This window comes from Peromyscus eremicus, chromosome 5, assembly GCF_949786415.1.
Source record: "Peromyscus eremicus chromosome 5, PerEre_H2_v1, whole genome shotgun sequence".
NCBI classification, from domain to species: domain Eukaryota; kingdom Metazoa; phylum Chordata; class Mammalia; order Rodentia; family Cricetidae; genus Peromyscus; species Peromyscus eremicus.
This window is the reverse complement of record NC_081420.1, coordinates 37,524,972-37,552,182: the sequence shown is the minus strand read 5'-3', so window position 1 is coordinate 37,552,182 and position 27,211 is coordinate 37,524,972. Positions and strand designations below refer to the sequence as shown.

At 41.5% G+C, this 27,211-nt stretch overlaps 1 protein-coding gene across 3 annotated transcripts in view; it reads left to right on the top strand.

Annotated features, from left to right (window-relative positions):
- Nucleotides 1-26,763, top strand: part of Dcdc2 (doublecortin domain containing 2) — a 177,364-nt gene extending 150,601 nt beyond the window's left edge. For 2 of the 3 annotated variants that reach the window (XM_059263244.1, XM_059263245.1), the window contains exons 9-11: nucleotides 4,822-4,922; nucleotides 20,998-21,300; nucleotides 24,519-25,074. In XM_059263244.1, coding sequence (XP_059119227.1) covers nucleotides 4,822-4,922; nucleotides 20,998-21,300; nucleotides 24,519-24,623 — 509 coding nt within the window. In that variant the 3' untranslated portion in view covers nucleotides 24,624-25,074. Of the gene's footprint in view, nucleotides 1-4,821; nucleotides 4,923-20,997; nucleotides 21,301-24,518; nucleotides 25,075-26,542 lie in introns of those variants that run through there. The other variant, XM_059263246.1, reaches the window with a different exon arrangement.
- Nucleotides 26,764-27,211: the final 448 nt, after the last annotated feature.

Here is a 27,211-nt window from a genome sequence, read left to right as displayed (position 1 = left end):
AATCTCAGTTCTTTACATCATGTGAAGAACTTGTGTTCTAAGGCACGACGGAAAGATGTTGGAGGGTTTCTAGACTTTGGGATAAATTAGTTTTTTTTTTTTGTGTGTGTGTGCGTGTGTGTGTGTGTGTGTGTGTGTGTGTGCGTGTGCGTGTACGTGTGTAGAGGCCAGAGACTGACCTCTGGTGTCTTCCTCAATCATTGTCCACCTTGTCTTTTGAGACAGGGTCTCTCACTGAACCTGGAGCTCTCTGATTTGGCTAACTGGCTGGGCAGTAAGACCCGGGGATCTTCTTGTGTCTGCTCCACCTGCCTGTTGCTGCTCTCCTCCTCCTCCTCCTCTTTTTAACATGGGTGCTGGAATTTGATTTCAGATTTCCATGTTTGTGTAGACCTAGCCATGTATTCAGCCCAAATTAAATAGTTTTTGTTTTATTCTTTTAATCAAAACTTTATTTTGGAGAACTTGTAAAAAAAAAATTCAGTGAGATTAGCCAATCTCAAAGTCTACACATGTCAATGAACTTCTGTATAGACAGAACAGCCATTCTGAAGCCATGGAGCTTCCCTTCGGATCATACACTTTGACTGTCATTTATATTGTTATGTACTTATCGACTCCCCTCCCACAACATGAGACAAATACATGACAGAGTTAAAAGTAGAAAAGCAGTCAGTTTTATATCCCCGTTTATGACATGTGTCTTTACCTGCTTTACATTGATGTCTCCAAATGTAGCTTCCCTCTTTTGGAGGCTAGCATGGCACCTTCTGGTACCATGAAATCTAGTCCTCAAGACTTTGACCAGCAATTTCAAAGGGGATTCTCATGCCTGGTATTAGGGTTTTTGTTAGATAGTTTGTGGCTCTTGGGGGAACATTGTCAGCCCAGATGAGTGGAATTCTTTAAACTATGAGGAGAATAAAAGTGTACCAGTGACTCGAAGGTAGAAACAGGGTGAGGGGAACTTTAATTGGGAAGAGGTAGGGAGATAAATACAGGAGAAAGGCAGGGGTTTAAACTATTGGTAAAGATATCTAAAAAAGTCATAAAGCATTATATTATTCTCTACTTAAAATTACATATATATGTAGTTTGATACTATATATATATAGTTTGATGAGTGTACTTTTGGACACCACATGGACTCCTGATCTTGGTGACAGGCCCTTGTACATTGAAATTCTGTTATAGATAACATTTATAGATAATGGCAAGAGTTTGATGTTTACGTAGTACTTGGTACTGTCAGTTCAGCTTTATAAACATTTTCTTAAAATCTGTTCGGAGGCAGCCATTGTGCCATACACAGGACTTGCAAAGACCAAAGCTGTGGTCTACACCTGAAGGACTTGTAGAACAGCAGGGAGCAAGACAGAGTAAGTCATAGAAATTGACAAGTGAAACAGTAATCTATGAATAAACAGACAGTGGGATAATGAGTGCTGAGAGGAATGACTGGTTTTGTTTGGCTGTGTGGTCTGGCGTGAGACTGCAGGTGATCTTTATAGACTATTAATATTGATTGCGATTTGAACTGAGAGTTAGACTCCACCAGGACTTCTTCAAGGACAAGAGAGAGAACATGAAGTAGAAATGCTGATGTAGGCATGGGCTATGAAACAACACAAGGCACACATTACTAGCGTGCATTGCTTAGGACAGGAGATGAAGATTTGGTTCTGTCAGTGGAGTAGGAAGTAGGAGAGATGCAGAATGTGTGGGCTGGAAGATCTGGTGCTCCTGTGGGCATCATTGCTCAGATGGTAAAAAATGGGAGGGAAGGAGATAGGAAGGTGAGATTTCCTTACTCAAGAGGTGGGAGAGGCATCCAATGAGATACTGAGCAGGTAGACGATATAATTGTGTCCAAACCAGGAAGTCAGTGTGTACAGAGGCTAGTATGGAAAGGAAGAACTAAACACCCACAAGGTGTCTGGAGCAGCCGAACATGAGGAGGGCACAAAAGGAGGAAGGGAATTGAAGTGTGAGAAAGAGAGTGAACCTGGGGCTTGTTTCCACCTTATTTCCAATAAATGTTCGCTGTAAACTTGCTGTGTACAGCACTCCAGGCGTGGAAACAAGGATTCAGAAGACAGATATGTGCTTCTGCTGTGTACACAGAGGGAGGTAGCACTTTCCTCTGGGATCTCCCCCGACCAGGGCTGAGCCTCCAGGACCCTCTTCCTGCTTCCAGAGCGGCAATTCTTCGCTAATCTCATGCAGTTACACATCAATCAACTTCTTACAATGTGCCCCATCCATTCAAAAAGCCAATCTTCATTACTCAGTAGTGTCTATTAGTTATGGCACAGAAACAGCATATTTTAGTATTTTCAGGTAATATGTAATGGCTTGATAAATGCTCATGATATAATTTTAAAGTAAATAGTGACTTGTAAATCTCAAGTTTTATTTGTTTAAGAGAGAGAGAGACAGAGAGACAGAGAGACAGAGAGAAGGAATGACAGGAGGAGTAACAGGAAGAGGGGGAGTTGGTGACAGCTGTCTGTGGGCCATGAGATAGTGGAAGGGTGTTTATTTCCTTCATCTTCTAACTTTTCTAAACTGCAAACATGTTATATCAAAATGAATAACAAGACTACTTTTGAAAGATGTTTTCTCTAAGAATGAAGGGCCTTTAACCTTTAACCTTAGTAGCATTATAGTGAGAATGAATTGGCATCCCAGTGGGTTCTCTTTTTTCCTTCTAGCTTTGGTTCCTTTTGACTATGGTGAATTTTTCACTCCACTCCAGTCTTCTTCCCTGATGCCAGAGGGAATAGCTTCAGCATCTCCACTCACTGAGGAATGAGCTCCCAGCCTCACCCAGGCAAACACTTTCATGGTTGTACCCTCTGTGTGTCTCTTTCGTGTCAAGGTGGATCTTGCTGACTTGTCATTCTGATGTCTGTTCTTAAGATTGATGCTTGCTATCCAAGGACCATTTCAATATGACATTATTGTTCTTGAGACAGTATCACAAATATCCCAGGCTGACCTCAAATTCATAATGTAGCCAAAGATGACCTTGAACTTCTGATCTATCTGCCTCCACTTTCTGAGTGCTGGGATTACAGGAGTACATTACTTTGACAAGTTTATGCATTGTTGGGGGTGGAGCTCATGACTTACACGCAATAGGCAAGCACTCCACCAACTGAGCTACATCCCCAGCCTCACTTGTTAGTACCGAATGTGCTTTTTCTATCTGGCGGGACACCTTTTCTAAAATACATCTGTTGACAATTCATAGCTCTGCTTTGCAGAGTAGACATTGACAATGACTGTTAGTTCTGAGAACACATCCTGCTGGTATCAATAAATTATAGAGCATTCCCTGTGTTGTCTTTTTGTAAGTAAGCCCAGTATTTGGAGTAAGTCATAGCTACAGTCTACTGTGTCCGTCATCTCACTGTTCTGTAATTGAAAAAAAGAATATGAGTCATGCCTGAGTTCCCACCCCTCCACTTCCTCCCTCTTCCTTCCCGGTGTCTTTCCCTGGCTCTATCATCTCCACTTTCCCTACTTTGCTGTAGTTTGCCTAGGAGATCCCTGACCTCTGAGCACCTTGTGGAGGTCAGTTTCTCTATGCTTTGTTGGGCTCTAAGCAGCCACATGGAGCAGATGACATCTGTGAGTGTTCTACCACTGACCTGTGTCCCAGCCCTGGTACTGCATCTCATTGATACCTTAGACTGTTGTGTTGGTGCCTTAAGTATGATTGTTCCTCAATAAATGTAAACATGCATTTTGCATGCAGCTAAGGTTGACCTTGGAACTTTAGCAATGTGTCATGTTGTGTGGCATGTATCAAGTAATTTTTCTAGCAAACATGCCTTTGTTACAGAAATAGAGGTGACCTGAAGACAAAAGAGAAGCAGTTCTAGATTGTAGGGATAATCAAACACTGGAGTAGAATACCAGTAAAGGAGGTAAAGTTTCCATCCCTGGAGAGCCTTAAAAATTGAGACAGAGCAGACATCTGTGAGGGTGGCTGCAGCACTAAATCTGTCCGGAAGCAAATAGATAGACAGAATGACAGATGGCTCTGGGACTTGATTATTTGGCCTGGAGACGGGAAGGCTGAGGGGAGACATTAAAAGTCTTTCAAATATGGAAAATGGAGACTGCTGCTTTGCAGAAGGAAGCAAGTGGAAGGAGCTTAGCCTAAATCCCTAGGGGCTTAGGTCTCCTCTGTTGTCAAGAGCTTAAAGCCACAGGTTGTGAAAATCCTGTAGAAATCTGCAAAACTAAAAGCCTGCTGATTTTCTGGAGGGTTTCGGGAAGTCCATTCTTTGAGCCTGTTGCGGTAAAAACAAGTTTCACTACGCTGAATAGAGAGAATTGTTTGCCTACATTATATTGAATGCATAGCATTCTCTGGGGAAATGGAAATTTTAAATGTTTTGTAAAGCAGGGAGCATTGTCACTGATTGCTGGCTAGGAGGGGGACTGGAGTTTAGCCAGGAGTCTTTTCCATCTCTGGCCACTGGTGCCACCCAGTCAGTAACAATGTGTGAGCCTCAACAATGTGAGAGCTCTGCTCTCCCAAGACAGCTTTATTGTGACCGCGGGAACCTCTTCTCAGTTAAAATAGAAGACCTGTGGGCCAAGACATTAAAATCCTTGCTGTGAAAGAGGAACTGAATATATATATATATATATATATATATATATATATATATATATATATATATATATATATATATATATATATAAACTGAAATCCCTTCAGACATTTCACTGTAATGTCAGCTTTCAGCCACACGATGTCACGATTGGATTTTGATTTTTTTTCACCCGTGTTTGGCTCCACAGATGAAGGCATTTTCAAAGCTGGAGCAGAGAGATCTGAAACCAGGGGGGCAGCAGAAGTCCAAGAAGATGAAGACACACAGGTTGAGGTTCCAGTTGACCAGGTAATCCTCACACCTCGAAACATTTGTGGAAACAGGGTCACAGCCATGGTTCCCCTCACACACTCAGGTGCTAAGGGTTCAAATGATCTTTGGAGTACAACACGGTACCCCCAGTTCTTCCCAGGACCCCTCCAGAGAAATTCACCTGTCTGTCTTTAATGTGGAAATGGTGTGTTCTTAATAAGCAGGCAAGACAAGAGGGAGCTCGATGTGAGCCAGAAGCTTGCAGAGAAAGTCTGACTTAAAAAAGGAGCCTTAGCTGGGAATTTTAATCTAGGAAAAGAGTCATTTTCTGTTGAGAAAAAGAAGTGGTTTTAAAATGCTATGATGTTCTCTCCTTCAGGGGCTTTCAAATTTCTGTGGTTAGTTTTTTTTTTTTTTTTTAATTGCTCATATAAATACAGCTCAAATGTTTTCTCTGTGTGTAGTAATTTCTTTTCGTAGGCCGGGGAAACAATGTACTTACTTGTGTTTCAGGAAGGTGTGCTAACAGAAGAAATTAAGTCATGTTAATTCTGGCTAAATGCAAGAAGTAAGCCAGTTACCCATGTGTTCATGTGTGTGCGCACATATGCAAGTGTCTGTCTGCTTACACGTGACTGTGTGTAGGTTAGAGGCAGGCATCAAGCATCTTCCTCGTTTTTCTATATCTATTTCTGAGCTGGGGTTTCTCACTGAATCTGGAGCTCACTGATTTGGCTAAACTAGCCGGCTAGCCAGTCCTCGGGACCCACCTGTCTCTGCCTTCTCAACACTGGGTTGACAATGTGTGCCATGCCTGGCTTTTCAGTGGCTTCTGGGCATCTGAAATCACTTCCTCATGCTTGATAGCAGGTCTTTACTCACTGAGCCATCTCCCTAGACCCCATCGCTAATTTTTTGTTTACAGTAATTCTTTATTAAATATGAATAGCATTATAGGAATTATAGGATATTTTTCTTCCCTTCACTTTCTTAATTTTTACACTGAAAGGTTTTAGAGAGTTCATATTAATGAAACAATGTACTTTTGAAGGCCAGGCCCCCACTGTGTGTACCAGAATGAATTTACAACAAGAGTCCACTTGCATTCTAAAGGAGATTTTAAATAAGGTAGAAGCCTGCTCAACCAAACCATTGACCCTGGTACCATCCAGTGAACAGATTATAGATTATTCTGATACTTCTAAGCTTGGCTCCATATTGAAATAATTTGGAGAACTTTAAAACAAAGTACTTGAAAAGACTCTCTATTACACTTTTACTGCAGTCATTGCAGTTCTCTCTGGAGGGTTGGCGTTTAGTGCCAGATTCTGGAGGAAGGGAGAGATGACTAGGAATTGCCACGTGTCCTGTGACTATTATGTGCTATTTCCCTTTCTGAAAGCAAATTTCACAATAGGGCAGATCCACGAGTGATCTTCCCACCCGTGCTTGTCTTAGCAGGGCAGCAGTGAGTCTGACGCTTGATTATTCTGCCATACTTTCTGCGCACACTGTCTTCCTGAGGAAAAGCCTGACATGCTAAAATTCACAGATTTCAAAAATCCAATTTATTTTTTAGGATTTGTTCTCACTAATAATTTTTCATAAACCCCAGTTATACTTAGTTTTTCCCTGGGAGAAAGCAGAATTTTAGCTCTACTGTGAAACCATAATTAAATATTATGGTTTCAGACAGAGAAGAGTAATCATGTATATACAAAACTTATTAGTTGTAGAAGCCAAGAGTAATTTATATTCTAAAGTCAAAACATCAAGAGAATACCACAGCATCACCAGTAAAGGAAATGTCTCTCCACTAATCACTTCTTAAGCAACCTGTGCAGTTTCGAGGGGCATCTGTTTGCTCAGGTGTTTTCTGATTCAGAGGGAGGGGCGTTGGGAGGGAGAACGGGTCTCTGATGTCACTGGATCAGCCTTCCATCTGCAGTGCTTGATTTCTTATTGGATGTGTGAAGATCGCTGAATAAAGTGCAGCTGAGCAGGAGTGACAGGTAAGCAGCAGGTGCTGGGCAAGGACAGCATCAGTGACAGAAGGACAGAAGGACTGGGAGGGAAGAAAGCAGGGGTGGAGGCTCCGCCTGCTCCCTTCCACTCTGTTCCACAAGGTGCTGGGATCCGTCCTGGGCACCAGGTGCTGGGGCTGGTCTTGGAGCCACTTTTGTGTCCTAAGTTGCCATGACCTGACTATTTTGTGTGGAGAGATCCATTAGGTCCATAACAGCGAGAACGGTTCTGAAGACGACATCCCTACATGGTCTGCATTAAGTAGCAGCTAGTTTATATCAGGGACATGCTGAGGGCCAGGAACTGCATGGCTCTTATCTTAAATAATTGTGGTGACAACCTGGCAGACAGGCCTTCCTTACTATCCTCACTTCCATGCATACACACACATATACATATGTAAACATATATTTATATGTACACACATACCTACATATGTGTGTGTGTGTGTGTGTGTGTGTGTGAACTGTTTTCATCCCCGTGATTAAGGTCTTCAGGCTTGGTGGCAAGCACCTTTACCCACTGAGCCAGCTCACTGGCCATGAATATCTTCTCAAAGATGTTTGTGTAGTGAATGGCCTTGGAGAGCAAAGGTAGTGACTTCCTCTAGGATAGATAGTCACCCTCAATAGAGGCAGTTTTGTCTCTAGAGGGATATTTGGCTATTTGTGGGGATGTTTAGTTGTCAAAACTTAGTGAATTTTATTGGATTCTAGTGAGTAGTGGTCAAAAGTGCCATTAATTACCTGTAATGTACATAAGAACCCCCCCAACAAAGATTATGTGGCCCAGAATGCCAACAGTGAAGAGGCTAGGTCTGTTTATTGTCTTCTTCTTCTTCTTCTTCTTCTTCTTCTTCTTCTTCTTCTTCTTCTTCTTCTTCTTCTTCTCCTCCTCCTCCTCCTCCTCCTCCTCCTCCTCCTCCTTCTTCTTTGTCTTCTTCTAACAACAACAACAACAACAACAACAACAATAACAATAATAATAAAAAGTTAATGCCTCCTGTGGTTCAAAGCTCAGGACGGTTTACCGCCCAACGTAACAATGTAATGCCATTGACTCACACACTTAAGATTGACTAAGAAGGTGAATTTTATGTAATGTATATTTTTTCATAATAAAAGTAATGAAAAAAGATTTGGGTTCCCCAGGCCTGGAGCTCTTTTTCTGGCAGGCAAACCACAGAGAGGTTATCATGAAGCCCTTTCCCATGTGGGAAAGGGTTTGAGCCACTCCCAACACTCTGGCTGTCTCTGTTGCTGTGAGTAACAACTTGTTTTTGACCCTAGCATCCATGAAACTCTGGCAGATGAGCATGTTTGTGGTAAAGGAGGCAGAGCCTCCGGTTCTTCATGTCCTTCTGGCGCCTCTAGCACATGTTCTCATGTGAAGGTATGCTATGGGTTTGTGTATCTATGTTATGGCAAATTTCAGCTAGGTGTCTGAGTTCCATCCCTAGATCCAGATTTGTCTTGTTAGTCAGAGACTAGCAGCTCTCTGTTGCTATGACTGTAGCATCTGCTGGAGATAACTTTTAGGAGAAGAAAGGTTTACTTTATGTCGTGGTTTTGGTCCATCATTGTGTGGAATGCAGAACTGAATTCTGGTTGTGTGTGGTGGACCAGGAATTAGAGAGCAAGGCCAGAATCTGGGCCCATGCTAGAACCTTCAGAAGCTTCCAGCAGCAGGGCTTTACCTCCTAAAGATTCCATGGCCTTTCAAAAGGTACCACCAGCTGGGGAGCAAGCACTGAAATCACAGTTCTGTGGGGGGAAAGTTTTAGAGTCCAGCCATTGCAATGGTGGGCTCAGCTCAGCTTCGAAACACACAGGGAGACTCTTTGTATCTGGGAAGGCCAGACCAAGTGACTTATTAGTGGAGAATTTAGGTCTAATAAGAATATGGCAGGCTGGGCAGTGGTGGTACTGACCTTTAATCTCAGCACCCAGGAGGCAGAGGCTGGTAGATCTCTGAGTTCGAGGCCAGCCTAGTCTATAGCGTGAGTTCCAGGGCAGCCAAGGCTACACAGAGAATCCCTGTCTTGAAAAAACAAAAAACAAAAAACATAAGGCCAGACTTAAAAAAAAATTTGTTGTATGTATACTTCAAATCAACCTAGAGTGGCTGGACAAGAACCAGATTAGGTGATACCCAGCACTGGTGACCTGTGTGCCACTGTGAGACTTCAGAACAGAATGCTTTTCCAAAGTCATGAGACAAGAAGTGAGTCTACTTCATATTTGTTGATTAAATTCCCTTTAGCCATTGAGGACCAGGAAGTAGAGGCCCTCCATCTGAGAGACACCAGCAAACAAGTACCATTAAAATACAACTAGATTCTCAGAAGGCAGAGATGGTACCTGACTCTCCATCATCACGGTGTGGATGATGTGTGGAATGGACCAAGGGTTTAGGTTGTTGGTAGCTTTACCCCCAGGGCATAACTGACTTTGAGTAGTAAAATAATGTGAATTTCAAGATGCCCTTACGCTGAGTTGTTTTGTTAAATAGTGTAGAAGCACCATCCTGAGTGTTGGAGCAGATAAAGTTTTATTTTGTTGTTTTCATTGGAAGTATGGCATGTTATTTTCTGATGCATTTATTTCATGTATATGTTTCAGTCAAAGTTGTACATATAATACTTTCAAGTCAATCATTTCAACAAGGGTTATAGCAAAAATCACACCTCCTCACCCTACTTCTCCCCATCTTTGTTTCTCTTCCTGGGGTAACCAATTTGAATTAATTCATTTCACATTTTCTAAAATATATAATGCCCCAATTTAATACCTCTGAGATCTTTAAGTCTTACATGAGGGCATGTGGCATTTTAATAATTTTATTTTATAATCTTTTTACTTCAGATTTCATGGAAGTAATCTCTTGATTTTGCTTTTTGCAATTTAGGTGTTGTTTATTAAACCTTCTTCCTAATGACTGTGTGAGTTGGTTACTCTATCGCTCATCCCTTCTCTCTCCCATTCATAATAAGTCAGCACAATTTACAAACATACTCTTTTCCCTTTATTCTAATATTATTTATAATTATTTTTGCTGGTTAATTTGGATTCTGCAGGCTATCCTCACTATGTGTTTTCTCTTACTTGAACCTTTTTTTTGTAGACTCTAGTTACATTGTAACCTTCTTCCCCTCTCCCCAGCTTGGCCATTACTCATTGCTTTTTTCTTAGCTTAGCATTCTGTACACCTTATCTGAAGCTGTGGGTCTCCATTTGACCCATTATGCATATTTTGTGAATATGCAGTCTCTCTTGTCCCTTTCCCCAAGCCCTCCAGTTGATGAGGCTGTCTAGTTTGTCTTCTTCGGCTTCTCAGACTGGCCTGGTTGTTTTCCTTATCATTATTAGGGAATTCCCTTTGTTTCTCAGGGGATGGATCCTGGTATTCGGATTACATGTCTTCTTTCTCAGCTAAACCTTCATTAAAGGAAAGTTCCCCACACAAAATGAAGGTATAATCAATTTTCCTTTAGTAGTTGCCAGAGAAATGCTCCATAGGAGGCACACTGTATGGGAGAGACTTTTCAGTAGTACTGGGGCTTGAACCTACGGCCTCAGGCATACAGAGGCAAGTGGTCTACCACTGAAGTACAGCTCCAGTGAGAGGCTTTTCATATATGAAAGTGGCTTTGGTTTCTCTACTCAAACCTCACTGTCACTATGGCTAGGTATAAAATTCTTGGGTTACTTGACTTCTCTCAGGACTTTGAAAACCCTGCTCAATTTTGCTTCCCATTCAGGAGAGCAGTTGAGAAGTTTGGTAGCTTTGCCTTTCCTGAGCTTCTGTGATTAACACTTCCCTACCTCTGGGCTCACTTCTCTTTCCTAGCATTTGGACAGTTTCTAAGTAGGCTCCTTGGTGTAGGTCTCTTTGCTTGCTGACTACTCCTTGTGCCTTTCTTTTTTTTTTTTTTTTTTTTTTTTTTTTTTGGTTTTTCGAGACAGGGTTTCTCTGTGTAGCTTTGCGCCTTTCCTGGAACTCACTTGGTAGTCCAGGCTGGCCTCGAACTCACAGAGATCCGCCTGGCTCTGCCTCCCAAGTGCTGGGATTAAAGGTGTGCGCCACCACCGCCCGGCTCCTTGTGCCTTTCTTATTCTAGTTCTGGAAGAAATGCTGAACTAGTTTTTTGATAATCTTTCTAGAACTTCAGTATTTGTACATATGGCCTGCTATGCTAATTATTTCTTCTGCTTTGCATCTCTATGAATTGTTTCTTAGATTTTTTTTAAAAAAGTCAATTTATATCATATATGTATCTTACATTTGTAACATCAACTATACAGGGTGTAAGTCACACTCACAAATACACTCTGTCAGGGATTGAGCTCAGTGCCTTGTGCTTGCTTGGCAGGGACTCTTCCAATGTCATATACTTTCAGCCATATCTATTGATATTATCACCTGGATTATCATATCTTCAAGTGCTGGATACTTTCATATTTTCTGAATGTTCATTCTGTGATTTGGTCTATGTGTGTATGTATATGTAGTGTGTACCTGATTGTATCTATGCACACATGAATACATGTGTGTGTGTGTAGAAACCGGAGGTTTGACTTTGAGTGTCTTTATCACCCTTAACCCTATTTTTTGAGCAAAGGTGTCTCACTGAACCTGGAGCACCTTAGTTTGAATCAGTGAACCTCAGGGATTCTGACTCCCCTCTGTCCCTGACTCCCCCTGCCCACAGTTCTAGGGTTAATGATGCATGGGAGCCTGGCTATTGAGCAGATGCTAGGAATCTGAACTCAGCTCCTCATGCTTGTGCAGTAGTTACTCTACCAACTAAATCATCTCCTCAGCCCGTGAGTGCTCTTTTTTATGACATGCTGTTCTTGTTTCATGGATGTGACATCTTCCCTTCCCCAAATACTGATGCTCTGCTATTGAAAACTCCACTGTTTCTCATGAGTTTCTTTTTGTCTTTCTGTTTTGTTTTCTGCCTCAGTGCTAAGGAGACTTTTGTGAATCATTAAGGACAGTCCGTAGGCAGAGCTTATCAGGAAGGATCCAGGGCAGGGCAATTGGTTTGCAGGACTCATGGGAGGAGCCCCTCTAGATTTTGGTAGTTTTAGCATTGTTCTTCTGTTTGTTATGAGAAGACTCTTTGGCTGTTTTCTTTGTGTGGCCTAGTGCTCAACAGTCATGACCTGCCTGTGAGAAGGGGACTTGGGACTCTTACCAAGGGACTTATTCTCTCTGGCTTCAGTACAAGGGTTACACACACCCGTTCTTTGGTTTCCCTTTCTGCAGGTTTGAGTTTGAGTTTTCTGACATCTACTCCTATTGGCCAGACAACTATTGACTTTATTGTGCCCCAATTTTTGTTGCTATTACTTCCTTTTCAGTCTTCAGTGTCTTTATGGATTCCTTTAAACATTCCTTTTTCTGATACTTTGGAGGGACATTTGAAGGATGTCAGGGGGCAAAACAAACCCATCTGTTCAGTTTACAGTCTTCAACCAGAAGTCACTTTCATCCTAAACTGTCTTCATTTAATCTGTGCTGGAGATGGAGAACTGATTGCCTAGGAGAGGACTGTTAGTGGCCAAACCAGACTATACTGCACCTCTATCTGTTTGGCATGGCGCAGATTCTTCACCTGCTTCTCCCTATTCTCTCACACTTGTCCCAAGTTAAGCATTTATGTTGCTTGTCCAGCCCCTCGGGTAGTTAGTTTCAGCTGTGGCTACCACTACTTCAGATGTTTACATCTGCAGAACCCAATACCACTTCTAAGACTATGGCCATCCCAGAAGGTACAACCAGATAAGAGGAGTTTTGAAATTTGAACCCGCAGATTTTCCTGGCTTGTCAGTCTATCTCTGACTTTACTTGCTTCTTGGAGATGACCAGCAATCACCTGCCGCTTCTCTCGGAAACCCAGCAAGAGAAAGGTCCTCCAAGTGTTCGTTTTTCACATGCAATAACGTAACTCCAACTCTGCTTCAATGAAATGTGCTTATTAAGCAGAAGTGTAAAACATTTAGAACCAAAGGAACCCTGGACTCGAGTCTTTTATTTTGTCACAGAAGAAACAAAATCCTCGTTAGAGAAAGTGGTTCTTCTGCAGAGATACCATTTGCTGATGGTGCTGTTGGCACAGGAGGAGTGCAGAGGCCCTGGCTTCTGCTTTATGGCTGTCTTAGAACCCTTCCTGAAGGGCAGTGGAAAGCCCATAATTGGCCCTGCCTGAGTACAGGGCCACTCAGCTTTCAGTGCCTTCATAAAGGAGTGAAACCAGCAGTTCATTGGCACTTTGTATTCCAGCCACAGGGACTTGGTGGGTCACATTCCTGCTAGTGCTGTGAGCATCACAGACAGCAGGGAGGGCCAGGGTGAGGCGACCAGCACTCCTAACCTCCCTATGCGCTCACCAGAAATTGGGCTTTTAGTGGCGTTGTGTTTGTAGATTTATGTTTAATTGAGAGAAATGCTGTTAAACATTAACATGGAGCCTGCAGAGATTTCAGTGAAAATAAAATCAACATTTCTTTTTAAAATGAGAAAACTTAGTGTCCCCCAATGATGACTTAATCCCATGCCATCCAGCTACTTCCAGGAAACCACATTTTCACATGGGTGTTACAGGAGCTGTCAGAGTTCTACAGGGCCTAGATGAAACACCACTGGCCGGTGGCAGCCTCAGCCTCACTTCCCATCTGTACCTGGGATCATGCCTCTGCATATAATCACCATTTCTCTGGTCGTTGTGCCCTCAGACAATATCATCACCCCCCTCCCCCTGCCCCCATGAAAGTGAGCCTTGGAAAGCCGAGAACAAAAAAGCAGTACTTTGCTATCATGAAAAATTGAAACTGATTATTTCAAAATACCTCATTCAACTTGGTAGGAGATGATTTTAGTTTCCATGGGAACAGAAATAAAAACAAGCATGATAATTTCTGTACCTTCAGTGCCAATGCCTCTGCCATAAAGTACAGAAATACCTTCCATTCCAGAGTCAGCACCAAACCTGCACACATCCCTGTGTTACAGATGCAATGGGCAGTACCCATGGGCCCCTAGGAGGTCTCCCCACCTTTATTGACTCAGCTCTCCAGTTTCTAGGTGTGTTGTGTTTTCAGGATGGGAAGAATGCTGTGCAAGAAAGGGTGGTTAGATAGTGTATCTTGACTAGGAAATTCTATGTATTTTAGATAGCTGGAGTCTTAGAACATGAAGATACATCCCTCAGGAATGGTGATGTTAATTTAATAAATGAGGGCACTTTTTTCCTAAGTGGGTTGAGCACCAGCCATGGGCCTGGCTTAACTGTCTTCTGTTTCTAATTTTTGATGCTACTGTCAAAAGTGTGATGGGGCATTTCATGCCTAAGTCATTTGGACAGCCCCATCTTGTTGCAAAGTCATCTTCCAAGTAACTGATTCTTTCAGTGTCTGGTGCCTTGTTTCCATAGGATTTCAACATCCTATGTCCTTTACTCCTGGTACTCAGGAACCCTGAGTCCATCTTGGGAGCAGCACACATACTCTCTAAAAGACTTGAATGCTCCAAGGATGTAGCCAGTGTTCACAACTCCCAGACCGAGACTAAATAGCAAGATGTGATGTGGGCAGACCTGGACAAAATATACTCCAAATGCCATTGATTGTGTTGTATGAAAGAGGAAGTCTGCTTTAGCTTTTCTAATAACAAATATTAAGAGCAATTACTAAAATACATTATATATTGTAAAATACATGTTACTAATACATTATTTGCTTTTTAAAAGGCAAAAGTTGATTTTCGTATGTAGAGCTCTGTGCTTAAGTGTCTGTGGTGTGTGTGATTGTACACATGTGTATAATATGTACATGTCTCTAACCTACTAACCTCATGTGCTCTGGGTGAATGGCAAGGAGTCTGGAAGGCTGGAACTATAGAAGTTTAAATGACTTCTGCACAAGTGGTTATATTGTTATGTACATCAGCTTAATGCATATTTCAAATAGAGTACAATGAATACATTTTAAACTCCAGTAAAACAGAATTGTGTTTTATGTAGAGTATAGTATTGTGTAATTACTCATAGGCAGGAGCTAGTTCTGACATTTCAGGATGTGGATACCCCTGGGAGAAACGATTTCTGTATGAAAACCTGTTCTCTGAGAATTTGAGTCACAAATTGACTAAAATTTGATGCAAGTACAGGGGAGAGGACATGATCATGGGTAAATGCTTTCCAAGTCACTGCTTTGCAGATCTGCGTTTCCTTTCTTACGTATGATTTTAAAAACAACCGTAGATGAGTGGTGTGACTAGAATAAAGCTTCTTGACCCAAAATTAGCACCAACAGTCATCACTCGTATTTTCTTCCAGATTGCAACCAGTGGACTGACAGATTTTAAGATAAAAATGTAGCACTCTTTTAAAGAGGCCTCATTACAGCCGAATGCCTTGTTAACATGATATATTTGTGACTACGCTGCCCATCTGGTCTAGAACCCTGTGATGGCGGCATCCAATGGGATCCATCCGGGATGACGTCTGCACAGGAGGTGTCACCGGTTGCTGAGTGCTGAGGCTTTTGACTCAGAACCTGATGCTCAAGTTTGTGGTAGTAACTGCTTGAGAGCAGAATTTTATTTTTCTCTCGAAATGCTTCATCCCAGGAAATGGTGGGAAAACTTACTAAATTCTATCTTCTTCAGTATCTGCAAATTAGGATAATTGCAGTATTATTTTCAAATCATTGTTGAAGGTTAATGTGAATGTCATTATGTGTATGAGATGCATAGACCATGACACCTGGTAGCAGGAGAGCGCTCGATAAATTGCATCTCCCTCCTCTCCATCAGTGCTTTCCCAAGGCACTTGTTACCCTTTGCCCTATTAAAGACTATGAATACCGCTAGTCTGTGGCAGTGGGCTTAGAGATGAATAAGAGAAGACCTCTCCTGAGGGATTTCCCGGGGTCTCCACAGAGAAGGCTGACATTTCCCCCATTATTCTATGCCAGTATTTATTTATTTATTTATTTATTTATTTATTTATTTATTTATTTATTTATTTATTTTTTGTGGGGTGAGGGAGGCTCTGTTTTTGGTTAGTAGTTTGTGTGTACTAATTTTATATCACCTAGAGTTAGGGGATTAGAGAGCCCCAAAGGAACTGGTACACAGTAAGGGTGCCTAGCAGTGAGTAATTCCACCTGAAGGAGCTAGGAGACTTCATGGAGTAGGTGGTGCTAATTATGGGAAAAGATGCACTCTCCATGCACAGAAACAGGAGCAGCTTGGAAATTGGCTGCACAGGGGAGTGGGCTAAGGGTATTTTTGTTTGTTTCTTCCTCAGAAAGAATTCTCAGAGGATTCTCCTCCCACCAAATTTCAGTCTGGGAGAGGCTGCATTCAATTTCTCTTCCCTGCCACATTATATTATATGTTCAAGGATCTCTCTCTCTCTCTCTCTGTCTCTCTGTCTCTCTGTCTCTCTGTCTCTCTGTCTGTCTCTCTGTCTCTGTCTCTGTCTCTGTCTCTCTGTCTGTCTCTGTGTGTGTGTGTGTGTGTGTGTGTGCGCGCGCGCACGCAGGGAAAGGAGTACTTGGGTAGTGGATGAGTGTACAAAGTCTGCTATGACAAAGAACTACAAGCTGAGTGGCTTGAGCCGCAGGAATCTAGTCTCCCCTTCTCCCCTGGTTTGGGAGGCTGCAAGTCTGAGATCAGGATGTTGGTGATTTGGTTGTCCTGAGGCCTCTCCTGGGCTTGCCATATGGCTGTCACCCTGGGGTCCTCATGTGGACTTACCTCAGTCTCTGCAATTACCCTCTTTCTTTAAGGACACCACTCACACAGAGCTCAGGACCACAAATGACATGGCTTTGACTTAGTCACCTCTTTAGAAACCGTCCCCAGTATAGTCATCTCCTGAGGTTTGGGGGCTGACATCAGTTTAGGAATTGCTGAGGGAGGCCAGCAAAACAGCTTAGTCTGAAACAGTGAGAAAATGGGGTCTATCTCTGACTTCATGCTCCTCAAAAGATCACAGTGATAAGTGTGAGGAGGTGGAGTCAGGTTTTAATGGCTGCTTCTATACAAAGCATGATCAGTGAGGAGAAGCAGGGCAGAAGCAGAGACATGAGCTCTAGCTCTGTCCTTCAGAGGGAACTTGGATCTCTTTATCTTTTAGGATGTTGAAAGGCGTTGCCAGTCGCTGATCCCAGCGAGCGAGGACACACTTCCCTTCTGTCTCATTCTCTACCTCAGGGATAAACATGCTTGCATGTTGGGAAGTGAAATATAAGAGCGCTGCCTGGGGCTGTGCCTCACTGGCCTCGCCAAGGTGGCGACCTGAGGTCCTGTTATTCTGAGAAGTCGTCTTTGCTCTTGTTTCCTGCCAGCCCATCTCCACGACTTTAGGAAGTGGACAGCAGTGTGGAAACAAATATGTTTTCTGATAGTAACTTTGTTGCCAAAAATGTATGCCCCGATAGTGAAAGCAAGGAATAACCAGTGTTTCTGGGAGGGAGGCTGATGAGCTTTGAAAATTGTGCCTAACCATTCCCAGGGGGCCTTAATCACATGCCAGCTTGCATTTTAGCTGTATAAACTCACAGGAACAAAAACCACTAAGCGGCTTAATCTCTTTTTTTATTATATTTAAAATTTTATTTTTGTGTGTGCATGCACAAGTGTGTGCCACCGTACATGTTTAGAGATCAGAAAACTACTTTTGGGAGTCAATTTTCTCCTTCTACCATATGGATTCTGGGGATAGAACTTAAGTCCTCAGGCACCTTTATCCACTGAGCAACCTCACTGGCCCAAATGTCTTAATCTGAATGTCACTTTGTCTCTATATGTGAAAGAAAACATACATAACTCTGTGAACCCTTAGGAAATGGTTTCATTCATACATTAGTGTAAGCCCTGTACTCCTGGTTAACCACCCTCATGTGGGGGGAGAGCATCTTTGTTTAGATTCTCTCTCTCCCTTCTCCCCCCCCCCTCTCTCTCTCTCTCTTTCTCTCCCTCTCATGTGTGTGTGTATGTGTGTGTGTAAAGCTGAATGTTCCTTCTGGGATGGTTTGATTGATGTATACACTAGAAACATCTTTAATAATTTAATGTCTGCTTCAAAGGCGTTTACACCAAAAAAAAAGCACATTGCTTTTCACTTATTCATTACAGATCTGTCACAGCAGAGGTTTGATGTGTGTGTGTGTGTGTGTGTGTGTGTGTGTGTGTGTGAGTGCGCACGCGCATTTTCCTGAATGGCAGAGCCATGGTAATAGTAAGTTTCATTCCAGACTCGGAGTATTTTAAAGGATTATAAGCCTTTTAACTAATGTTACCATCTTATTTAAATTGATCAAATTGCTATTTCAGTATCAAAATCCTGCGTCTTTTTAAGTTGTGCTTGGCAGCTGTGGCTTTATTCGATGACTACTAAGTAGCCATGCTGGGGAAGTCTAATTGAAATAATGAGATGAGAGCATAATGCTGATGGCTAGTGATGGTCATAATGGCAGTGAACCAGAGTGGAGTTTGCAACTAGATGCTAAGAGATTAGGGAACACACCAGCCCTCTGTAAAGAGGAAAAATTAAAAGTTTGAGAATTGGTCAAAGAAAGAGGTTAAGACTACGGGGAGGAAAAAATGAGAATATAAAATCTAAAAACAAGGAAACATGTTCTCATTTACAATTAGCTATAAATCCAGATGTCAGGAAAATAGATTTTTCCACTTACTTGTAACCATCTTAATAGACTTTAACAATCACTCAGAAAAGAGAGGACTGTATTTACATCCCTAAACAATTAAGTTATGAGCTTTTTCTTTATTTTTATGAATATATTATCTAGACACTCCCCTCCCCATGTAAGGGGGGAATTGTTCTGAAGCCCCAAGGCCAGAAAGTTGCCCATAGGGAAGAAGTGATAGAGAGCTGTCTTTGACCTTAGGAGGTTAGGTTGTTGATGCAGTAAGGCTTTAAAAAATAGTAAGATGTTCCAGCCAAAGCAATCTCACAAGCAGTGCACTCGAATAGCTTCTAAGCCACTGATGTGCAATTACTCCATTGCCTGAGAAAATCTGCAAGATCCAGCTCTTTTCAGTTGTGAGCACTGTAGTGTTCCTGTCCAATACTTCTTACAAAACTCTGCCCAACAGTCCTTACAATGTCCACCCCTGGATCATGCCAGGGGACTCTAGAAAAGGCACAGAAATGTTTGGTTTTCAGGTTGCCAATTCTTTAAACAGTGCAATCAGTGAGGTATGGTGCAGATGTCACTTTCCTTGGCCACTAAAAGCACACATGAGTGTCTTCCTGGTGGCATTAAAGTGAGGGATACAGCCTCATTTTGTGATATTTGCTTAAGATGGGATATCAGGACTTAGGGCCAGACTTTCTGGGCTCAACCCTCACCCAGCTTGGTCTCTTGCTACATGGTATTGTGGGCACTGAATTGGTCAGTATTTTTCTCACTCATATGATGGCAACAAGAAATGTACCATGTGGGACTTCTGTGCTGGCTTTTGCACTAGTGAGAGCTCTCTGACCCTGTAGATTCTGTTGGGAGGCATTGTTGTATTGTAGAATATTATTTTAAGATGTGTTACATTTGCTTATGCTGTGGTACATTTGTTTTCAATGATGCAAAGATGTGTTACATTCTTTTATGTTGCATTTGTTTAACTCTGTGCAGCTGTGTTACTTTGCCTGTCTAAACCACCTGGTTGGTCTAATAAAGAGCTGAATGGCCAATAGCAAGGCAGGAGAAAGGATAGGTGGGGCTGGCAGGCAGAGAGAATAAATAGGAGGAGAAATCTGGGAGGAGAGGATCAAAGAATGAGAAAAGGAAGAGAAGAGGATGCCAAGGCCAGCCACCCAGCCACACAGCCAGACTTGGAATGAGAAGGAAAGAAAAGATATGCAGAAATAGGGAAAGGTAAAAGCCCAGAGGCAAAAGATAGATGGGATAATTTAAATTAAGAAAAGCTGTCTAGAAATAAGCCAAGCTAAGACCGGGCATTCATAAGTAGGAATAAGCCTCTGTGTATATTTATTTGGTAGCTGGGTGGTGGGCCCCCCAAAAGAACAAAGAGCCAGAAAAGTAATAAAAGCAACCAACAACATTGCTGTCTTGAGCCTAAGTGTTCTAAACTGTGAGTGTGGAACACACTTATGATCTTTAGTGTCTTTGAGCCCTGTTTCTAACTTTCATTATGTTTTTCATCATGTACAAGCTTTCCATCTCTTTGATTTATTTTATTTGTAAGTATTTTATTCTTTTTAATGCTTCTATATATATGGAATTGTTTTAGTAATTTCCTCTTCAGATTATTGTTAACATATAGAAACAACCATTTTCACATGTAATGTATCTTTCTCTGTTTGTTTTGTTTATGTTTTCTGAGTCAGATCTTGCTATGTAGCCCTGGATGGCCTGGAACTTGTCATGTAGGTCAGGCTGGACTAGAACTTTTAGCTATCCTCATGCCTCTACTTCCTGAGTGCTGGGATTATAGGAACTTTTAGTGATCCACATGCCTCTATTTCCCGAGTGCTGGGATTATAGATCTGCGCCACCACATCTGGGTCTCTGTTGTGTTTTGATGACAATGTTGCCTTCTCCTGGCTTCAAAGGTGTGTGTCTCAGTGGCTTACTCTGTTGGTTGTCTTTGGAGAAAAGTAAGCGGAGGATATGATGAGAAAATGGCAGCTGCTAGGTCTCCATGGAGACCGGAGTTCTGCTCCTCCTCAGTTACTGAGTCCACATACTTCCCAGTTTCACTTCCTGCCTGGCATTTGCCTCCTGTGGGTTTCCTCCTGGGCAGAACACTCAAGGTAGTTCATACTGAGTGTTGGTGTTTGACCTGAGCCTTGCTATTGAATCTGTATGACACATGCTATAGTTTTTATAGTCCCTAAAGAACACTGCATTTTTCTTCATTTTTAACTGCACATTTAATATCATATAGCCAACTTGAAGTAGGAGAATAGGCTTTTGATAGGAATTGGGCATCAGTAGTAGTATACATGTTTGAGCATAGTTCTGTAGTGTGCAGTGGAGGAGCCCTGTCACACTTCTTTTACCCATTGTTTCTTTTGTTCCATAAGAGGCCAGCAGAAATAGTTGATGAGGAAGAAGATGGAGAGAAAACAAACAAAGATGTCAAGCAGAAAGAAGACTTCTCAGCGATGAATGGTGACACTGAAGATGGAGAGGGTAGTGAGGCTGCTGATGCCCCTAAGCGAGAGGAGGAAATCCCAGACCATGGAGAGGAGAAGGCAAGTTCCTCTCGGGTAAACGGTGTCACTGATGAAGAGAATGGTGAGGAACTGGACCAGGTTGCTGAGGAGCTTCAACCAGCAGTGGATGAGGAAGGAAAGACTGAAGGAGACAGCAGTGGACAAGATGAGGTACTTGTATTATTTTGGCTTGCTTGTGCATAAATATGTGTGGGCACATGTTTGCACGCACATGAATGTGCTTAGGAAATTAGCTAAACACTTAGATTCTGCAGCAAAACTCTTTACTACCGGTAGAGTAAGAAACACTGAGCTCCATTTAATTTCATTTTTCTACTTATTTCAATCAATTAACAAGTACTGCCATGTACATTTGTTTCATGTTCTCATCCATCTACCCACTTACCTATCCACTCACCCACCTACCCATCCATCAATCTAGCTATTCACTCGCCCACCCACCCACCACTCATCCACTCACCAGGCTAAGACCAGGGAAGAACAAGCTAGAAAATGGTATCAAGCTCAGTGAGACATTGAACCCATTTAAAGAACATCATGGCCACTAACAGGACTTCTTTGTTCTTTAGATAAATTAAAGTCTAGTTGTTTAGCCCACGTTAAATAGATTAGTCAAGCATTCGGCATACCAGGTACTGGTTTGTTTCACTGCAGCAAAGCACAAGAAAGTTTAACAGCAGTGTAGTGCAAAGTGTTCTCATGGCCAAGCTTCAACCGTCAGTCCCAAACTACCTGTATTCCACTATGCACTTCTATAAAGCATCTGTAACATGTAAAGGAAAACACTTGGTGTATTTCATCTTTACGCAAGGTAAGATTTTCACAGTGTGGCTGTGTAAGACATACAGAATACAATTCCTCATACGGAGCTCAGCATAGTCCTCCTGGCTGTGTATGTAGCAACAATAGTGGTTTTCACAAAGTGCTCTGCTGATGTAGCTTTTGATGAAAGCTACAACATGAAATCAAAGTGCAATTCTACATGGAGCTCAGTAGGAAGATCCTGGTGTGCAATCTTCCGGTAGTCTAGCTTAATTCAGTGTGTGACCTAGTTAGACTTCACAAAATGCGTGGTTTGTAAAAATCTTCCTGTAATTTGCAACAACATGAATAAGATCAGAGGGCATTATGTTATGTGAAACAAACCTGACACAAATACTGTGTGAGCTCCGGCGTATAAAAAGCTGAATTTATAGAAGCAGAGAGTAGAATGAAGGTTACTGGGGACTGAGGGTTGGGTCTGGGGAGGTGTTGGCCAAAGAACAGAACATTTCCATTCTGAAGAATAAGCTCTGGAGCTGTGTTGTCCGGCATAGTGACTATCCTAACAACGTGTTCTTATACTAGAGGAGTGTTCCTATTCTTACAGATAGAGAAGGAAACTGTGAGGTAATGCAGATGTTAATGAGTTCAAGTTAGCCATTCCACAATGCACATGTACTTTAGGACATTATATATTATGTCATAAATGTATTTTTCAATTAAAATAAATCCATTTAAAGACTAAAGTAAAAAAATAGGCTTTTGATAGGAATTGGGCACCACGTAAGTGTAGAGTTATGTAACTTGGCAAGGGCCTGAAACATGAGTGTCTGTGGTATATAATGTCACTGGTAAGCCCAGTTCTTGGGTGCTCAGGTAAGTGGCTCACTGGAGACTTTAAGGACCAATCAAATGTCCAAGATGGAGCAGTTACTCACAAGGAGATGGAGGCTTACATGATTGTCTCCTCTCTTTCAATGATTATATATGTTATCTTCATTTGCCCTCACACATTAATATACACCTACTCCAAGTGTACCAAGTGTATGAACATCTAAACTTGCATGTACTGTAGGTTAGAGGTTAACAATGGACTTTTATAAAAGGATTCCTTACTCGCAAAAATTCAGTGTGTCATATGTACCAGTTCTTGTGCAATGTGACAAATAAAAATAGCAAGAAACAGACAACAAATACACAGTAGCAACTGGCACTGTAGGGAACAGCAGGAAATAGAGGACAAATTCACAATAGCAATTGCTATCTACTGAGACAATGAATTGATACTATATTATGATAGCATTTGAGATACTTCACAAGGAAGATATGTGAAATAAAATGCAGACCTGGAAACATACATACATAAACATATATAGGTACATACCTAAATATATATACATGCATATATACACATATAAGCATATACAGGCATATATTCATATATACATATTCACTGACATATATGCTTTCATAGATACATATAATCATTTTACATATACACACATATCTGTATACATGCACATATACATACATGCACACACATATATACACATATCTATATATACACATGCACTCATACATATAAACATGCATATATACTTACATGTGTATATATACACATGCATTTCTGCACATATATGTACATGCATACATATATACTTGCGTGTTCACATGCATATATACATATATACATTCATACATACACACATACTGCATACATATGTATGCACATGCACATATGTATTTCTTCTCTCTTTTTTAGCATAAATCATGCCTGTGGGGTTTAGTGATCTGGAGCTGTTCTTGTCCCAGAGACTGGGGGCCTTTGTGAGGCTGTGAAGCGTCCAGAATTTCATGGGCTATAGCTTGAAAACTGGCCATTTTTCCTCTCACACCTTAGCAGCAGCCTAATGGGTAGATGAATTATAAATGAGATAAATGCCATTGATAATAGGAGATGTGCAAGGGACAATGGCTATTCCTGGGGAAAAGCTGCCTCTATGCTTTGGTTTTATACCCTGCTCTTACCTACTAGACACTGGTACTCTCTGGCACTTGGCATCGTGCTATGAATCTGCAGATTCTGGTGGAAGAGGATCATAGGGAGCTCAGTGGGTTAGTAAGACATGGAGGTGAAGCTGAGATGCTGTTTCTTCCCTCACTTTGGAAATACTTAACCAAAAAGTGTAATCCACCTTTGAACAGAAAAACTGAAAGAGACGCAGAGAAAGAGAGAAACCTTTGTAACCTTGTAACATAAGAGATGACACTCTGCTTTCATTTCGTCTAGACAGGCTGCCTCAAACCTACTATGCAGTTGAGAGTGGCCTCGAACTCCTGATCTTCTGCCTCTGCCTCTAAAGTGCTGGGATTATGGACATGTGCTGCAACACCCTGATTGTAAAGCACATATTGGTCACATGAGGTGTCAGTCTAAATAAAGGGCTGAAATAGCAAGCTGGGGGAAATGACTGACTAAAAACAAGGGGCCAAGGGATGGTTTGTAGTGGAGTACTTACGTGGTTGAATGGGACATTTAAGTGAACTTTATTATCCTCATAAAACAAAGAGGTAATCATCTTTGTTTTGGTCTATTTTTCTTCCAGGCTGACTTAGATGCTCAAAGACCACCAAGACCAGAAGTGACAGTCACCAGTCCTCAAGAAAATGTAGAGAATGAACAAAACAAGGACTCTTCTGCTGTGGCATAGATGCTTTTAAAGCAGGAACTAGATGGGATGTAAGAGCATGCAGGGATGTAATACTTGAGTAATGAACACAGCATCTCTGTTAGGCAGAATGTGGTAATATGGTGGGACACTACCTGCTGGATTTTAAAAATAGAGGCTAAATGGAAGGTTAGGTAATTTGTAGCTCAAAGCAGAATGACTTATGTTTATGACAAATGTTTAAAAAATTCCTTTAGAAGAATCAAATAAGAGAGACAGAGGGGATATGTACCTTAAGATAGTTGACAACCTGCATTTGTAAAGGAGAGAGACATGGGCTAGCTCCCATTAGATACTTTATTATAGACTTGGAAGCAAGAGTATTGGCGGCTTGTTCTAAAGCATTTATCTAGGAACATATAGACTTTTAAAGAATTGGTAATAGAAAAATATGTATTATGTTCTTAAAGCAATAAACTATTGATTGAACCAATTGCAATTTAGTTTCAGAGATAATTTGGAGATGGCAATAGATCCAAACACTCTGAAGCTGTTGACATTCCTTTCTTCCTCCAGCCAAGGTCCACCTTGGTCAAAGTCCAAACACAGCCCAAGGTGACTCTGGAGGGAGGAAATGCTTCTCCAGGGCACTGGTGATTCACATCAAGTGTGTCTGCTGAGGCACACTCTTAGGCAAGAACCAGAGAGTGTGATACGGAAATCCTGTGATTTTCACTGGTTTAGTCTGTCTGTACCAGGAACAAACTTTCTGCCTCCTATGTGCTGCTGGAAACCCAATATTGGTTGAGATTGAATTCTTTCCAGGATTAAAAAAAGAGAACATTTTACTAAACACAAGGGAATAGAGTAGGAAGCAACAAGTAGATTTCAGACACCCAGTTCCTTCACTTCCTGCTGTGCTTCTGTCAGGATGCCATGGTTGCATAGGGATATCATGTCTGTTCATCTGTCTGTGCGCCCATCCATCCATCCATCCATCCGTCCATCCACCTATCTATCCATCCATCATCCATCCACCCACCCATTCATCCATCTATCCATCCATCCATCCATCCATCCATCCATCCATCTATCCACCCATCCATCCATCCATCCATCCATCCATCCATCTATCTATCAATCCATCCAATCTCCTCACTTATTAAACTTTCAAGGAGATTTTTAGCCTTTTTTTTTAGCCTTTCAAGCAGATTCTTTTCTATAAATTTAGATTCCATCTGATGGAAATTGGTGAAAAAAACTTAAAAATTTTCCATAGCTCCTGATTTCAGTTTGTGGATGGACTAAAGTAATGTGCCTTCACCTTGTGAGGTATAGATGAAGAAAAAAATAATTGCCTTAGTTTGATGATCATAGCAGAGATGATGCGCCTCTTCCCTAAATATAGAAATATTATGTATTTCTCATTTTAAAGAATATGTTTTTACTCATATGGAAAATTTAAACTGGAAAATTTTAACTTCTAGTGCTTTTGTAAGATCCATTACGGTTGTAAGTCTAAAAGATTATTTTCCTCTCCAGATTTCACAACCAACCATCTGGGATCAAAATAGTTTCAAGTTATATATACTAAAGTGATATAGAAAATAGATACATTTTCCCTCCAAAGCTATTTTGATTTTTCCGTGAATAGAAAATATGAACAGAGCTTCTGATGTCACAGTATTTGAGAGACATCATGACACAAGGCCTGGGAATCTGGGAGGATGATTTTAACTGGGACACAACCTGGGTTGTGCTTTCTCTGTACCAGCTTACTTTTCTAAATCTGACAGTATGAAACACATGGACTGCCAGCAACCGTCTTGCCTGCTAGGGAAACAGAGAAGCTGGTCTTCTGATGTGAAATACTGGGGTCTGGGGTTGATGAATCAAATATTTTATAAAAATTGAATATAAGAAATTTAAACTAACTCTCAAATTGATTCTCTTTCTTGCAGTGATGGGCATTTCTCCTTAATGGAGCATCACTCTTTGTTCCCGCCTTTTCTCCATTTCACTGCGATTCTTAGACTCCAGGGTCCCTCTTGACAGCTGCCTTAATGAGGCACAACACTGACATTTTGCATGAGAAATAAACTGAGCTTTTAAGAACATTTCAAGAAGGTTACAGGCATAATAATGGCCACAAAATGTTGAAATAAATGAGGACATCATCTTCTCCTGTGCATGTATTTTAATACCTGGGACCCAAACATGCGACTCAAATCAAAATCTCTATATGTTGTCTAACAAAACATGGAATCAGTTATCTATTGGGAATTAAAACTGTAGGCATAACTCTAAAAGTGACCTTAACAAAAGTTGCAGGTCCGTTCACCTCTCAAAAGTGGCAGTCTCCTCTATGGAAATTGGGTACCTATGATAGGTTAGGTCCACAAGTAAGTGAGACTTACTGACAGATTTGGGGAGTATATATAGAGCATATGAATGAGGTCTTGGTAAAGGGTCATGCATTGTTTATAGAGAGGGCATTTGGACATATATCCAGTGTATTGCTTTGAGGTGTCAATTCTTTGCAATTTCTTAGTTTTAATTTTATATCATTGCTGCCTTAGCCATATTTCAATTTTAAAGACACTTATGATCACTGGTTTGCTGGTGGAATT